Source organism: Bactrocera tryoni, chromosome 1 (genome assembly GCF_016617805.1).
Source record: "Bactrocera tryoni isolate S06 chromosome 1, CSIRO_BtryS06_freeze2, whole genome shotgun sequence".
In the NCBI taxonomy this organism is placed as follows: domain Eukaryota; kingdom Metazoa; phylum Arthropoda; class Insecta; order Diptera; family Tephritidae; genus Bactrocera; species Bactrocera tryoni.
This window is the reverse complement of record NC_052499.1, coordinates 85682596-85698549: the sequence shown is the minus strand read 5'-3', so window position 1 is coordinate 85698549 and position 15954 is coordinate 85682596. Positions and strand designations below refer to the sequence as shown.

At 36.0% G+C, this 15954-nt stretch overlaps 4 protein-coding genes across 10 annotated transcripts in view; 2 read left to right on the top strand and 2 right to left on the bottom strand.

Annotated features, from left to right (window-relative positions):
* LOC120774457 (dorsal-ventral patterning tolloid-like protein 1) overlaps positions 1-1900 on the bottom strand; it is a 114615-nt gene extending 112715 nt beyond the window's left edge. For 5 of the 7 annotated variants that reach the window (XR_005705251.1, XR_005705250.1, XR_005705252.1 and 2 more), the window contains exon 1: positions 1325-1900. The gene's annotated coding sequence lies outside the window, so the exon portion shown is untranslated. The remainder of the gene's footprint in view (positions 1-1324) is intronic. The other 2 variants (XM_040104113.1, XR_005705249.1) reach the window with 2 other exon arrangements.
* Positions 1901-7551: 5651 nt separating this feature from the next.
* On the top strand, positions 7552-10912 carry LOC120769995 (protein sel-1 homolog 1). Its single transcript, XM_040097088.1, has 7 exons — positions 7552-8218; positions 8278-8501; positions 8559-9080; positions 9140-9314; positions 9371-9854; positions 10142-10346; positions 10405-10912. The coding sequence occupies exons 1-7, from the start codon at positions 7747-7749 to the stop codon at positions 10603-10605; spliced, it is 2283 nt and encodes a 760-aa protein (XP_039953022.1). The 5' UTR covers positions 7552-7746; the 3' UTR covers positions 10606-10912.
* Positions 10913-11389: 477 nt separating this feature from the next.
* LOC120770004 (26S proteasome regulatory subunit 6A-B) lies at positions 11390-12984 on the bottom strand. Its single transcript, XM_040097098.1, has 2 exons — positions 12657-12984; positions 11390-12600 (listed from the first exon to the last, which is right to left on the bottom strand). The coding sequence occupies exons 1-2, from the start codon at positions 12864-12866 to the stop codon at positions 11524-11526; spliced, it is 1287 nt and encodes a 428-aa protein (XP_039953032.1). The 5' UTR covers positions 12867-12984; the 3' UTR covers positions 11390-11523.
* Positions 12985-14196: 1212 nt separating this feature from the next.
* LOC120782527 (phosphatidylglycerophosphatase and protein-tyrosine phosphatase 1) lies at positions 14197-15899 on the top strand. The gene is made up of 4 exons (XM_040114838.1): positions 14197-14445; positions 14703-14846; positions 14914-15231; positions 15649-15899. The coding sequence occupies exons 1-4, from the start codon at positions 14440-14442 to the stop codon at positions 15772-15774; spliced, it is 594 nt and encodes a 197-aa protein (XP_039970772.1). The 5' UTR covers positions 14197-14439; the 3' UTR covers positions 15775-15899.
* The last annotated feature ends 55 nt before the right edge of the window (positions 15900-15954 follow it).

Sequence of the window (15954 nt, the reverse complement as noted above, 5' to 3'; positions counted from 1 at the left end):
CTCTTTGTGCCACAAAACGCTCTCAGCAAAGCACGCATAAATAAAAGAGTTAACAAAACCTGTTTTCGCCTTTCTAACAACCGTTGTCCTTATAAATTTCCCAATCAGGTAATAGTTTATTGTTAGTGTGTTTATTTATCAGTGACAAAATAGCTCTACCGAAATAGAATATATATTTATTTAAAAAAAATTGCTTATCTGAATTTACATGAATGCAACAGTTTATAGTAAGCCATGGCGTATGAGCAATTTTCAATAAATTACCACTAAGGCTCTTGGGTGTTTTTTTTTATTTTCATTAATAGTTGATAGTGGTTATAAGAGTACCGTTACTCTATTTAAATTTGCAACAGTACTCGTTTTCGCCACGTGTGCTTCTTTCGGCGACGTTCTCTTTACTCCCATTTATACCCTTTAACGAGTATGTACAGACTCCACGACCAATACACTTAAAAGCACATTGTCAATGACACTTAATTGTGGCTGGCATGCTGGTGTAATGGTTTCGAAAATAAATTGTCGAATAAAACAGCGTATACTTTCTCATCTGTATATATGTATTGGCTGAAATCAATGTAATGGTGTCTTTCTATCAACTTTCAGCTACTCTTTTTGTGCTTCCAGTCGGCACTTGGCAGCTGTTTCTAAAACTGCTTGTTGTCGTTTGTTTGTGCACTTTTTTGAGTCGACCTATGTATATCAACACATGGATATGTGCATATCTTTATATGTATATGTATAGATGCCTTATTGTTTTTAATTTTTCTCGCAAAGACACTCGTGGAGAGAAGCAAATCGTTCATTACACATTTTATAGTTTTTCAGCGTACTAAGCTCTGGTGCTAGAAGCTGTAAGCACATACGCACACATACAAACTTGCTGATGAACGATGAAGATGTACATATAGTATATTATATGCTCGAAGAGAGTAGCAAAGGACACAAAAAGTCGAATAAAAACAATGAAAAAACGCACAGTCGCCTACTTTGCAAAGGCAACACACGCCCTTTTGGACTTTTATCCACTTGTGCGTATGTAAGCGGACGTATTTTTATATGGCCATGCATTCGCATCCAAGCAATATTTACCCACAATTGTGTGTGTATGTGTGTGATTAAGACACTTGTGTTGCCTGGCTGTTTGAGTTGGTGGCACTTGGTGGCTCTTGTTATTGTGCTACTTGACACTTTATGGACTTAACTCTTTTTTATGTTTTTTTTTTCATTCTTTCTTGCCTATATACCAGTTTTCTTTCACCTTTAATTACTAGTAAATGTGCGCCAAAGTGATTATGGTATTTTAGTGAGACACTTAACTACTTACATAAAAACAGAAGATAGCTGCAGACATTGTGTGCTCGGCTCAGCTGTCTAATGTGGCGTTTGCGTGTGTCGAGTTTTCATTTTTAATTCCGCATCTTGAGTTTGAAGTTTTAACGTCGTTTTTCAAATTTTTTGTAAGAAACTACCACATTCACTCCAGTAGATTTCAGGGATTTTCAATTCAGTTGCCCTAAATAGTTTAGTTTTTTTCTTATTTTTTATTTCTTTGTGTGGTATTTATACTATTATTTTAATATTTTTTTTTTTGCGGTTTCATGTAATCATTCACTTCACTGCACTTGCACACTGTCAACACTTATTTCTACAGCTGTCAACTGAAAATCCTTGCAGCTGCTAAAAAACATGTAAATGACGAGGTGGAAACTTTGCATCACTAAATAAAACCATTTCACTTTTCTAAAAAATATTTGTTTATTTTCAGTATTTCGACTCATTTATCGAAAAAAATAATCACACTTCATCACATCATTTCCAAACGCTAATTCCTTTATCTATTTCCGTCCAATGTCGCTGTCGAACGCTGCGGTAAGTCGTACATCACTCCAGTAGCGCAAATTCAAAACTAAATGCTGCATATAACTACGCAAACGACGCAACTCAGCAAAGGCAAAAACGCGATTTCCAATCAACAATAAAATTTTTAATGATTAAATTAGCCTTACGCCTATGAACCCCAGCTTAAGCTTAAGTGCTGATCCGTTTAGTAAGAATTTGTATGAAAAAGTGCCCGCGCCTCATGGCACCACTTCTTGGTGGCACTACTCAGAATTATCCGCTTTGCCATTCACATCAATTCAGACAATTGTTTGCGCAATAAATTCAATTAAACCCATATTGCTAAATTTATACTCAATGTTTGTGTTAGTATGAATATACAGACAGGCGATCCTATGTTATTATTAGGGGTGTTCATTATGGAGACTAATGATGATATTTATTGCACTAAGTACAAGTAAAAAGAGAAGCTGCGAGTTTCGAAATTTTGTCGTAGTAATAGTTTCGGAGATACAGCCTAAGTGCACCGTCTTTAAATGCCTTTTTCTCGAAACTGTGTGTTTGAAGTCGGTTGGCAAGATTTCTCGAGAACAACTCAACCGATATTCATGAAAATTTGAACAGGTCTTTGAGATACAATTCTTAAAGACTTAGACGAATTTTATTTGAAGAAATGTCGCAAAATTTTCAGTAAAGTTTTCATTTTTTTTTTGTAAAAATGTCTGCCAAAAATTCAATTTTCAGTTTTTGTTCATTCTTCCCTTAAATTCTAAGTTAACGTTTCAACTAAAACACGTATTTTTTCACTTTAGATGAACCTCTAAAGAGTTATCCTGCCAACGCGGAAGCATCTTTTTTACGAGGGGTCACCGGAAATGGCGTCGCAGGGCCGAGTTTAAAATTTTTTTTTCCAAAAATTTCAGAATTTCTTTGTAAATAGTGTAGTTTATAACAAAGAAAAAATCAATAAAATATTTAATTTTCTGATATGAGAAATAACTGTTGGAAAGAGGCTGTTTTTTACCCACGGAAACCCATGTAACCTCTTAATCAAATTCAAAACTCTTCACTTCATTTTATATCAGAACTCACGAGAGCAGATGGGTATATAAAGTTCGGCTGCACCTAAAGCGATTTCTATTTACTTATTTTTCCATGACTTAAATCTGCTTGTACTTGTGGGTGCCTGCTTTAGAATTGAGTTGATTAAATCAGGCGAGCAAGTAAACAAATTGAGATTGATAATATTAAGAATAATGGCACTATTATTACTACAGCTTATCATAAAACTGCAAAACTTGAAAAACTACGCAAGAAGGCGTAGATATTTTAAATTGAGTTCATGTTAGAGGAATTTAGGTATAATTCTTCTTCTACGGCTACGAGTAGGTTTTTTTTCTTTTTTTTTATTAGTAATGTAAAGCTACCGCATGTACTGAGAACGACCTTTACAAATGAGAGTTATTAAAATTTGCTAATCCCCTCAAATAAGTAATTACTTGAAAATGATGGCTAGAAAGCTTTCGAAAGCTTCTATATACGGAAAAAGTGTTAGGTTAGGTTAAGTTAGGTTAGGTTAGTCTGCTAGGCCAATAAGCCACGCATATGCCAGTGTGGTCCTTTACGATACCAGATGGAGGCCTCACTATCGATACCTTCTTCGGTGTATCATACCGTGGTGACTCTGGATGCTTACAGCGTAGTCTTGGCAATGCAGGACCAGAGATGTTCCACTGTTTACCTGATGCCCTACTCTAGACATTTCCTGCAGAATTCTCGATCTGTCACCCCCATCCTGCGTGTAGCGCCACCAAACAGTGACCAGATAGTATTTGCATATACACATAACATATGTATGTATGTGCAATAAACGATTTAAATTTATATTGTCTTTTGAAACAAAGTTCTCGTAGCTTGACTTAAAGCCACTGAAGTGCGTTCTGATTTTCCGCGGCAATTGTACGGTCCTATTGGCCATCTCCGACCGATTGAGGGATTTTATAAAAGGCTTTTGTCAGAAATGCGGTGTGCCGTTTCAAAAATAAAATCGAAAATAACGACCGAATCGAAAATAAAAATTTTCAAAAAGGCTCCTTCTGCGTCGATGCAGCTGTGACAGCGGGATTTCCAAGTTGAAGGCGTCGCGGAAGGCATTCTCTGGACTAGCCTTGAGAGCCGAGGAGCATGCTGCTTGGATCCCTTCTGTCATCTCAAAATGCTAACCTTTCATCGGCCTTTTCAGGCAATGAAACAAAAACTAGTCTGTATGGCGGCTTCGGAAGCGTTAGGATGTCTTGTCGTCAGTGAGCACTTTTGAAACCATCTTCGCGCACACCTTGTGCATGTTCAAGTGCTCCGTCACAAAGTCATTAACCACAGACTTTCATAAATTTAACATCTGGGCAATTAAACGAATACTTAGTCGACGTCTGAGTTCAAAACTTTGCGCACACGAGTCACATTGTCAGTGTTTGTTGAAGCCACAGGTCTCCCAGCACGGAGAGGCCTGGTGCCACCGAAACACACAACTTCTTGTTACAAGAACAAGGTAAGCCTGCTTGATCATATCAAATATCTCTGTCGCAAATTTACAGAGTTTCACACAAAATTTCATCGTGTACCTCTGCTCTAACGAACGAAAATGTTTGTCCTGACTCTCCTGGTGCTCGGAGACAACTGGCCAGTCGCTCGTTCGTTAGCTAGGAACACCCTCTACCGAATCCAGTCGGTGCACGCACGCTCCGAAGTAAAGTCGCGGTGGAAAAACATCAGTAATATTACTTTCCGGACAAACCCTGTAATCCGGCCAATAGTCTCAGAGCCATGAGGGTATCTCAGAGCCATGAGCGTATAAAACTTTTTTCTTGAAACGCTGTTTTACAAATCGGTGGAATTTTTCTACGAAACGGCTGACCCGAATAACTTGAAATTTTCACACGAAGTACTTATGTATACATATTTTTCAAGTATTGATTAAAGTAATACTATTTCTTATAACAATTTCGATTTTTTTTCAACACTGAAATGTAAATTTTTTCACAAAAAGCGGCTTGTTTTGTGAAGCTGACGTTTTGTCAAAAATAAAAATGACCAGTCCTTCGATCATATCCTACAGTCATTTATGGAATCTACACAGTGAAATTTTTTGGTTGAAAATTGGTTTGAAATAATTTTAAGCAGAAAAGTTTTCTTCGGCGCCAAAGCACTTTTCCCAACGAAGATCGGTTACGGTATCAAGAGAATTCAAAATTTTTCCAAATGATTTCGGAATTTTTAAAGTACACAAAATTCTGTAAATGTACATTTTTTTTTTTTAATAAATTTGCTTTAAAAAAAATCACAAAAAAAGCTCTTTTCTCACTTGTAAGTGGAAACTGCTTTTAACTATCACACAATGACCAGCGTTTACACATGCATATGTAGTTAAGCAAACTTTGTGCTTGGGTATACAAGAGATATGTAATGTCGACGTATGTATGTACATAGGTCTTCTGTGTACCTACTTATGAGGGCATACCTGAAACACGTGTGCGTGTAAAGTGCCGCACAACGTTGGTGATGATGCAGCAAAGGCCTTGACATCATATTCAACTATTCCGCACACCAACTGATTCTGAGCTACTACTGCAAAACGGATATGGACAGTTTGGCCATGAAAACAACAAACACAATGGGCAGTTAATCACTGTAAAACCAATTACAGAAGCCTAATAACGGATTATACGAAAAGCGCACTCAAGAATATGTTCGCCACGATAATGTAACCGAAATTTAATTTTCGGAATTAGTTATGAACTCTTCCAACATACTAAATTCACTTCGATTGGTTCATTAAAAATTAGGCTTCACACATACATATACATACATATGTATGTATATATGTATATACATGTAAGAAATTACTTCTTCGTTTCCATATTTTCTGTCTTTGTTTTCTAAATTTCATCGGTTTATCTTTACACCCGTATCCTGTCGCTGTTTATTGTTGTTGTTGTTGTTGATGTAAAGCATTCTCGGCCCAGCATCCGCTTTTCGCTGTCGTTACCATTCGTTTGCTACCATTCGCTTTTGTTGTTGTTCTTATTTTCGCAATTTGGGAGCGGCTCTAAATGCGAAAGGAAAATATTCGGTGGGCAGAATCGCTCGTCTCTACCCACTCTACCCACATCACTCAGTTTCATGCAATTTGCAATTTTCGATGGATTATTTTTTGTTAAATTTTGAAAAAAAAAAATTGAAATTAAAAAAGAAACGGGAAACGAACGGTATGAATAGAAGCCTACATTTTGTATATAGTACATATGTATGTGTGTATGCATATGCGTGTGTAAGCGTGATAGTGGGTGTGTTTCTTATATTTAGGCTTTTATTTCATTTCAAGTCTCGCCTTTGTAAATCACATTATTTTAGTCAGAAATTGTTTGTGATTTTTCTTGGCCCATCAGAAGACTCTTTGCATCTTCTGGTTAATGGCCTTTGTTCGGGATAACCGTACAATTTTTTGGTCGAAATTTAAAATTTTCACTTTGCTCGGCTTTACTTATTACTTTAAACAATACATAGATAATTAAGATTAGTATCGTGCACTCTTATATTCGCTGCCCTTAATAAACCTTCACATTATTTCAAACTTCCACTAGATATTTTTGCGAAATATTATTTCCCATTTTTTACTTATAAATACACTTCACACCCAATACACAATGCCACAAGCATAGTATTGGGACCACATAATCCGCATAAAAATCCAATTCGAATGCGAAAACTAACCTGCACCGTTGCTCTCGAGCGCCACACTAAATAGCTGATGTCGTCCGAGACATCGCCTTAACCAAGAACGGCGCAAAGAGTTGCACGAACAGATGGAAGTTGGTAGCCAGCAGATGGAAGAAGGATGTTGGTGGAAGCTGCTATTGGTATTCCGTATCACTTTGAGTTGCGTACGGGATTGATCCATGGATATACTATACATATGCTCTCTGCTGTTCAACATTGAGTTAATTTTGCTACATTGCTCTTACTGTCGATGAATAAAAACATTTGCATTGCAGGAAGTGTTTGTGTGTAACAAAACAGTTATTCTCACTGAAGGATGTCAAAAAGAAAAGGCTCTCTTTAACAAAACAGTTAGTTAACAAAAGTGTGCGCTCTTTTTAAGCGACTCGTAGAATGAAATATATTTCTCTTTATTACTACACAATTGTTTTTTTTTTTTTTTTGTTTTTAGTTAATTTACAAATCATTACATAAGACAGATATATCATGATGTTTAATTTTTATTCTTACAATATTAGGAACCATTTTATTAAGTACTTGAACATTTTAAAGACACTAACGACACTTTTGGCCAAATAACCGGCACGCAGGTCTTACTATGACCCGTTTTAAAAGATATGTAGTGAATAAATATATTAACAATACATTTATTTTATCAATAATTCAGTGTAAGTACTATAACTATATATATATATATAATATAAAAAAAGTTATAATAATAAAATTTTTTACTATTAATATTGTGCAGGTGCAGTACAAAATCTTTTCCTCGTATATAGTTGATAGCGAATCCACCAAAACATAAGGTTTAGAAAATAATGTCTGGTAACGCTATCATCATTTATTTTGACATTTGCGTAGAAATAAAAAAAAATTATATTTTCTTACGTGTGAATTGGAAACATTTTTATTTTATCACGACAATAATATTTAAACAAAAGTAATGCAGAACTTACTAAAGATATACCATTAGTTTTGCGTATATCTCGTTCGTAATGTGTCTTCGTTTTTCCTTTTTTTCTTTTGTGCAAAATCTAGAAGAACTACTTCAAAAGGAGTATTTAAAGCAAACATAAAAAATAATTTACAACCACTCTACATATAACGTTATCAGAATATATTCAGGAAATTATGAAAGTTCGATTCAAGTCATTTATTGCGTTGCTTTTACTGCCACTACTTATTCTCAGTATAGTAACAGCTGAGTTGCAGGGACCACTTTCTACACACAATGCAAATACGCAGGATGCACTTCAACCAGAAACAACAACTTCACAACCGGAAAATGCAGCTGGAAAAGCTGCGAATTCAGCAGAATCTACAGATACCACCACTGTTAGCAATGAGCGGAAATCAGCCAAATACGTAACAGAAAATGAGTCACCCACAGATGCTCCAGTTACCCAGACACCAGGCAATACAGTTGTTTCATTGTCAGCCTTCGATACTGAAATCGGACCTCGCTTCAAAATTTGGCAACAAGCCTTACTCGAACAGCAGCTGAACGAAAAACTCGTTCGGCAGAAGTTGGAAGATCAAATAGCGGCTATTGAAGAAATTCGTAAAAAACCAGTTGCTGAACCTACCCCTCGAGAGATCGAAGGTACCTAAACCAAATAACTGTAATTGCATGTATATGATTGAATAACTGTTGTTTTTCAGCTCAAACCCTCTACGAAAAAGGTATGGATATAATCGCGAAACAACGTAGCGATAAAGACTTAGGACACATATTTATAATGCGTGCTGCTGAAATGAACCATCTAAAAGCTCGCGCAGAGATGGCTTGGTCACATCTACTAGGACGTAATGGCAAGCTGAATTTTGAATTGGCGGCAACAGAGTTTGATGAATTAGCAAAAGAGGGATTGCCGGAAGCGAATATGGTAAAAAAAATCAAATTGAATATATCTTTTATCTTTAATATTTTTTCATTTAATCAGGGTCTTGCATTCCTCTACTCTGTTGGTGTTGGTGGCAAAAACGTCAGTCAACCACTGACTTTGATTCATTTGACATTAGCAGCTCTAGGCGAACATACATTTGCACAGATGGCCCTTGGATATCGATATTTGTACGGAATAAATGTGCCAACTAATTGCGAGAGGGCGCTAATGTATTACAAGAAAGTAGCCAAAAAAGTTGCCTCCAAGATTACATTCTCGAACGGACCAGTTGTCCATCGTGTACGCTTACTAGATGAGTCCGAAAATCCTGGCAGTCAAGAAACTGAAATTGTTGACTACTATCAGTTGTTAGCAGACAAGGGTGATGTTCAGTCTCAAGTGGGCCTTGGACAGCTCTACTACCAAGGAGGAAAAGCAATACAACAAGATCACCAAAAAGCATTGGAATACTTTACTAAAGCTGCAAATACAGGCAATGCAATAGGCTATGCCTTCTTAGGCAAGCTTTATTTAGAGGGTAGTGAATTCATCAAGGCTGATAACGAAACCGCATTCAAGGTAAGTAAAACAAAAGCATTTAATATTCGTATATAAATGTTAAACGAATGTTATTACAGTATTTCAAGAAAGCAGCCGAACTGGGCGATCCAGTTGGACAAAGCGGATTGGGACTAATGTATCTGAAAGGACTTGGTGTTCCAAAAGATCCACTCAAGGCTCTAAACTATTTCACGCAAGCCGCGGATCAAGGCTGGGTTGATGGTCAACTTCAATTGGGCAACATGTACTTCAGTAAGCTTATAATACATTGAATCAAATTACAAAGTAAACTAAAAATTTCAATTTAGCTGGCAATGGTGTGAAAACTGACTACAAATTAGCGTTGAAATACTTCAACTTGGCTTCACAATCTGGCCACGTATTGGCTTACTACAATTTGGGTATAATGCACACCTACGGCATTGGAATGTTGAGATCATGTCCAGCGGCTGTAGAATTTTTCAAAAATGTTGCCGAACGTGGTAGATGGAGTACGAACATGATGCTCGCTTATAACGATTACAAAAGTTATTTCACTGACAAAGCCTATATGCAATATGCATTGCTAGCAGAGCTGGGCTACGAGGTCGCCCAAAGCAATGCGGCATTCCTTTTGGATCGCGGCGACGTCAGCATTTTCCATGATCGGCATGAGGAGCTTATACGTGCGTTTTACTATTGGAAAAGAGCGGCAGGTCAAGGATACTCAGCTGCACAAGTGAAACTGGGCGATTATTACTATTATGGCTGGGGAACGAATATAGACTTCGAAACGGCAGCTGCTCTGTACAGGTGAGTTTCTGTAAATTTGCGGTCATCATGTTCTATTCGCAATAAACATGCGGTGCGTTATAAGACTGAATATTTTCGTTATCACGACCGTCGGGTTTACGCAACTTGAACAAACCGTTTCTTGGGACTGAACTCGTCAGCATTCCTCCAAATTACGTCTTCTGCTACAACTGAATATTTTTAGTAGTAAATTTTTTATAAACATAAATTTGTAGCTTTTCCACAATTGTATTTGCTGCAAACTGTGTAAAAAGTAAATTTATTTGTATTGCATTTTATCTTTTTAGAAAAGCGTCTGAACAGCAGTATAATGCACAGGCAATGTTCAATCTTGGCTATATGCACGAACAAGGGCTGGGTATGAAAAAAGACTGGCATCTGGCGAAGCGCCTCTACGACCTCGCTGCAGAAACGAATGCAGATGCAAAAGTACCGGTAGCCATAGCACTTCTTAAACTGCAAATGCTTGCAAAAGTTGAAGCCATTAAACAGGTATGATTCTCAATATTTGGAAAGTGGTGAAACTAATAAGCAATATCATTATTTTCAGTCGCCTTACAAATTCATCTTCTACATGGACGAAAATATTGCCGCTAACTGGGACTTGTACATGATCACGATATTGACACTGTTGTTAGGATTTATTATGTATACTAGACGTCCGTATCAGGATCAACAACCAGCTGATCAGCAGCAGCAAGAGCAAGTAAATCCTGAAGCGGAGCAGCAACAGCCACAGCAGCCGGAGTGAATTAGCATAAAACATACTAAATAGTAATACTTTTTAGGTGTAATTAGTTGATATGTGTACATAACAGTCAATAATTTAATGTTATTTGTTGCATTACCGTTAACATCGCCATTACCAAGACCGTCTCGGCGACATGAAGCTTGTGTTAACAAGTATTTTATTATTTTCTTTTTAAAGTAGCACATAAATATTAAACCATCTTAATAAGCCAATTTTGAAATCGATATTGAGATTTTTTTTTGAGAAAACCAATGAATCCTTCACACCATTAAAAGTTGTCTAAATAAATTATTTTATACCACAAGTTTAATATTTACTTTTAATACTGATAATATTATAGTGAAATAAATTCTTATTGGACTCTCATTCAAGTTATGAACCTGAAAAGACTCAATAATTTGTGAGGTCTTAATTGAAATTAGTTTAGAAATTTAATGTTTAGATAGAGAGAAATTAATTTATGTTTTCCACTGCGGCTTATGATCTATTGTACCCTCTTCTATACCACATATGGTCACTGAGATCCAGCACTCTGAACAACTCTAGGAGCTTGATGGGCGCGATGGAGGTGATGTAATTCCTGTCCACATAGATTGATGCAAGGGCCTTGAGCCTACTTCTTGCTGGATAATCTAGGATCAGGTGTACTGGAGTTAATTGAATATTTACTGTCATTTTACTTTTTATAGAGGCAACGTAGTAACTTAACGTTTTTTACACAAAACTTCTATTTACGATATACATATATTAATTTTATTTATGTGAGTTATACATACATATATTCTTCCAATGATCGAAAGCAAATTCGATTTAGTGTTTTTTATTTTCAATGTGTCGTTTTCATTTAATTAAAAATAATATTAGCAAAATAACTAAAAACTGCATAGTGGAAATGAGCAAAACAAATATGATTAGCGCTCAAGCATAATAATTCAAGTTGGCTTTCTTCTTTGCTTGCACTTCCATAATAGCGTCCATGAAATCTTCATGTGTGACGCAAGTGGCATTACGGCGTAACGCTATCATACCAGCTTCTACACATACGGCTTTACATTGCGCACCGTTGAAGTCGTCGGTGGAACGTGACAATTCCTCAAAGTTAACATCATTGCTAACATTCATTTTACGTGAGTGTATTTGCATAATTCTGGCACGCGCCTCCTCGTTGGGATGTGGAAATTCAATTTTGCGATCCAAACGTCCTGAACGTAATAGAGCTGGATCCAGAATATCAACACGATTTGTAGCTGCAATAACTTTTATATCGGCAGTTGAGCTAAAACCATCTAGCTGGTTCAACAATTCTAACATGGTACGCTGTACTTCACGGTCACCAGCCTTCTCGGAATCAAAACGTTTTGTACCAATGGCATCTAATTCATCGATGAAAATAATTGCTGGTGCTTTCTCTTTGGCTAAAGCAAAAGCATCGCGCACTAATTTAGCGCCGTCACCGATAAACATTTGCACCAACTGCGGACCAGCCAACTTCAAAAATGTAGATTTTGTTTGTGCAGCACAGGCACGCGCTAATAGTGTTTTGCCGGTGCCGGGAGGGCCGTATAGTAGTACTCCTTTGGGTGGATGAATACCAAGAGTCTTGAATTTATCTTTGTGAGTCATTGGTAATACTACAGCTTCAATCAGTTCTTGTATTTGTTTGTCCAAACCACCAATATCTGAATATTGTTCAGTTGGTCTCTCATCGACTTCCATAGCCTTTACTCGTGCATCATATTCCGCAGGCAATGTTTCTAAGATTAGATATGAATCTTTGTTGACTCCTACCAAATCACCGGGTTTCAATTTTTCTGCGTCCACCAAACCGATGACAGGCAAAAAGTAAGCTTGACGGGTGGAAGTTTTGATAACGGCGCATTTGCCTTTCCTTTGATTGTCCAATACCAAAACAGCGCCATCATCCTCTTCTTCTTGAGGATCCACGTCAAGCAGTTCAATGACGTTTGATACCAAGTACGGCAAAGTTTTGTTAACCTATTAAGTATATAAATTGTGATCAACATATTTTGTTAGTATAACTATTAAATTACCTTAATCTTTTCCGTATTATCTTTGATTTTTTCGTTTTGGGCTTGAATTTCGTGAGTTATACGCATAACCTCACTCTTCATGATCTTGATTTCATTATCCATTAGACGCGTCCTGCTGACTATTTCGTCGGTGGACATACGTAGTACCTCTTCACCCAAAGTTTCCTCGCCATCATCCCAAATGGATTTATCTTCAAGAGTAGTCGCCATTTGACAAAAAATATATATTTATTTACTTCTTACGTTGAAAAATATTGGTTAATATTTCGCTTTGGTTTCCGACTTTCAATGACTTGTAAATTTTTGTTTTGTGCTTATTGTGACATTTCTCTATGCTCGTCTTGCTTTAATGGTCATATTCCTTGAAATCGATAACAAACGAATTAGTCGACATGACAGATTCTGTATCGATTTCTTTGACAATCAGAAATATTTTGACACACAAAAAAAATTTAATTTCAACTATTTATCAAAAAGTAGTTAAACATGATTCACAAACACTTAACAAAAAAGTATATATTGTCGAATTCAAGCGATATTATGAATAGCCTACATCATATATATATAAATTTTGGTAGGAGGAGCCAGTATTGACCTCTCTGTTAAAGATAAATTAAAAAGTTATTACCCACTGAATAACTGTAAAACAAACATTCTCACGTTTATTACTTAAAAACTACTTACTATAAGTTTTGGTCTCCGTTCTTTAAATTATTTAATTGTTTCATGGAAATACTTGTAAAATATTTGTTTGGGTATTTTGCATCAAATGAAAAATTGCAAATAATAATTATTTTAATTAGGGAGGGAGAATGAATTTAATGATGTTTTGTAATATTTAGATATACAATCCATGTTTTATTGTTGTAGCATTCCACTCAACCATTTCTTCAATAAAAAAACAAGATGCATAATACTATGTTTGCCCCGATATTGAAAAAAATCTTGGAAAAACAATTGTGGATTGTAGAATCTAATTCGACAATGCTTGTTTTCGACGCGGTTTCACTGACAATTCATAAATTAGTTTGTTTGTTTACATTTCCGACGAAAAATACTATTTATGAAAGCATTGGCTTTAAGAATCCAGATAAATTATTTGCGCAACGACGATTCTTCAAGATAAGTGATAGAGGCTCTTACTACTACTCTTACACAATTTCCTTGTTGCCGTTACTAAAACTTTTAGCTTCAATGAAATTTAAATGTTTTGTTCAAAGTAAAATTGTTTGTGCAAAAAAATTTGTTAATAGGTTAGAGATTTTAATAATTTTACATTTCACATATTACTGCCAACACCACAGTTGCCCATTGTCGTCGGAAAATTAGAAATGGTTTTAATTCAGCGACAGCTACAGCCTGCTGCCGTGAAGTAGTGCTGTCGTCTAAATAATTATTCCCGTAAGAACGTGTGTTTAATATTTTACAGATGTTGTTCCTCATTTGTCGCCATCAATGTGTGCCGTACTTAACTTTCCAAGTGCTTTCAACAGCTGATCGTGACAGCTTAAAATATACCGCGGTTCAGGTTATGTCAACTTTGACCCTTTCAAAATAATATAAATATGTATGAATTTATTAATAGTCATCTGTGGAAGCAATAGAGGAGATAACGTAACAAGAATTTTATGTGAATGGGATTAAAAATTAAATTTCAGCTTCAGTGAACAGTTTAGACTTGAATTATTTATGAATCGGCGATAAAAAATCTCAAGCTTTGTTTGGAAGCTTTTGTTGGGTTGGTTTCTTCTGAGAGTAGTGATTCATTAAAATACGTATCAACATGATTGTAAGTAAACTATTTTGGACGTATGTATATCGTTGTATCGTCGCTATTTAAACACAAAATAACTCATCCAAAAACTGGTTGTGGAGCGCACGTGCGCTAAGGTGTAAGCAGAGAGAGTTTGTGAAGAGTTGTTTGTTTAGGTAGTGCCTAAGATATATTCACTAGTTGCTTTATACGCGCTGAGCTGAGCTTTACGCCTTTAGTCGTAAAACTTTCGCTTCAATGAAAATTACTCAATAACTTCTTTTTTCGAACAGTCTGCTATGTTTGCTCGCGTAACATTTTATCCAACATTGTTTTATAATGTATTGATGGAAAAAGCATCCTTGAGGAATTGGTACGATCGCATTGATGAGAATGTAATTTTGGGTGCCTTACCCTTCCGTTCGGAGGCGAAAGAAGTAAGAAAGTATCTAAAATTATCTGTTCTTGTGCTGTGCTAAATTTGTGTTTGTTGTTATACCGTAGTTGATCGCAAAAGAAAACGTGAAAGCAGTTGTTTCCATGAATGAAGACTACGAGCTATCTATGTTTTCCAATGACTCAGAGAAATGGAAATCGCATGGGATTAGTTTTCTACAATTACCTACAACAGATATTTTTGAAGCACCAGATCAAGATAAACTTTATGATGGAGTAAAATTTATAAACCAATTTCTACCTCAAGAGAAACGTATAAAAAGTTTGAATGCGGCTTCTGAGCCTGAGAATAATGGGACTGTATATGTTCATTGCAAGGCTGGGCGCACGCGTAGCGCTACCCTTGTTGGATGTTACCTAATGATGGTGAGACTATTAAAAGAACGGCAAAACTATGAATTGGCGCGCTGATTTAATGGTATGGACAGATAGAGGAGTTTCTAGAAGTGCGAAGTATTTTTTAATATATACTTTTTCTTCAAAAAGAGCATAGTAAATCCATATTTTGGAAGCATTTCAAAACGAATAGTCTAACTGCAGATATATTAAGTGCAAAATGTGCACAAAGTATGTAAAACATAGGAGAAATCATAAATGAGTTTTATAATTTCAGACTGTATTTACAAATATGTATCTCGGAAACTACTAACTTAGGCGGAGAACCTCCTGTATCTGTCAATACCATCAAATACAGGTTATAGTATATGTCGTTAGAATTATGTCGTTTTCTTTATATTTTTATCACAGCTTTTTTACTAAAATATTATTTTTGTATTGAATTAGAAAAACGGTTGGTCACCGGAAGAAGCTGTGGACTTCATGCGCGCTCGCCGACCTCATATTTTATTGCATTCTAAGCAATGGGAAGCTCTCAAGTTATTCCACAAGAAAAATGTCGAGAGTACGTGACCTCTCAAGCATCTATCGGAAAGCACAAAAGATTTTTATATTATGTATTATACATTGTTATTCAAATGTTTTAACTTTACGTAATAAAGAACGCCAATTATATTTATGCTAATTTATACAACCTATGTTTAAACATATCGTCATTACTTATTGCTTGTCAAATGTTTTCTTCATTTTACG

Excerpts from the sequence above, each read along its gene's own strand:
- LOC120770004 (XM_040097098.1), bottom strand. The coding sequence starts at position 12,866 with ATGGCGACTACTCTTGAAGATAAATCCATTTGGGATGATGGCGAGGAA. Across the intron at positions 12,601-12,656 it reads ATAATACGGAAAAGATTAAG|GTTAACAAAACTTTGCCGTA; the intron begins GTAATTTAATAG and ends TATACTTAATAG.
- LOC120782527 (XM_040114838.1), top strand. Across the intron at positions 14,847-14,913 it reads TCCGTTCGGAGGCGAAAGAA|TTGATCGCAAAAGAAAACGT; the intron begins GTAAGAAAGTAT and ends GTTATACCGTAG. Across the intron at positions 15,232-15,648 it reads TTGGATGTTACCTAATGATG|AAAAACGGTTGGTCACCGGA; the intron begins GTGAGACTATTA and ends GTATTGAATTAG.
- LOC120769995 (XM_040097088.1), top strand. The coding sequence starts at position 7,747 with ATGAAAGTTCGATTCAAGTCATTTATTGCGTTGCTTTTACTGCCACTA. Across the intron at positions 9,315-9,370 it reads ATTGGGCAACATGTACTTCA|CTGGCAATGGTGTGAAAACT; the intron begins GTAAGCTTATAA and ends ATTTCAATTTAG. Across the intron at positions 9,855-10,141 it reads ACGGCAGCTGCTCTGTACAG|AAAAGCGTCTGAACAGCAGT; the intron begins GTGAGTTTCTGT and ends TTATCTTTTTAG.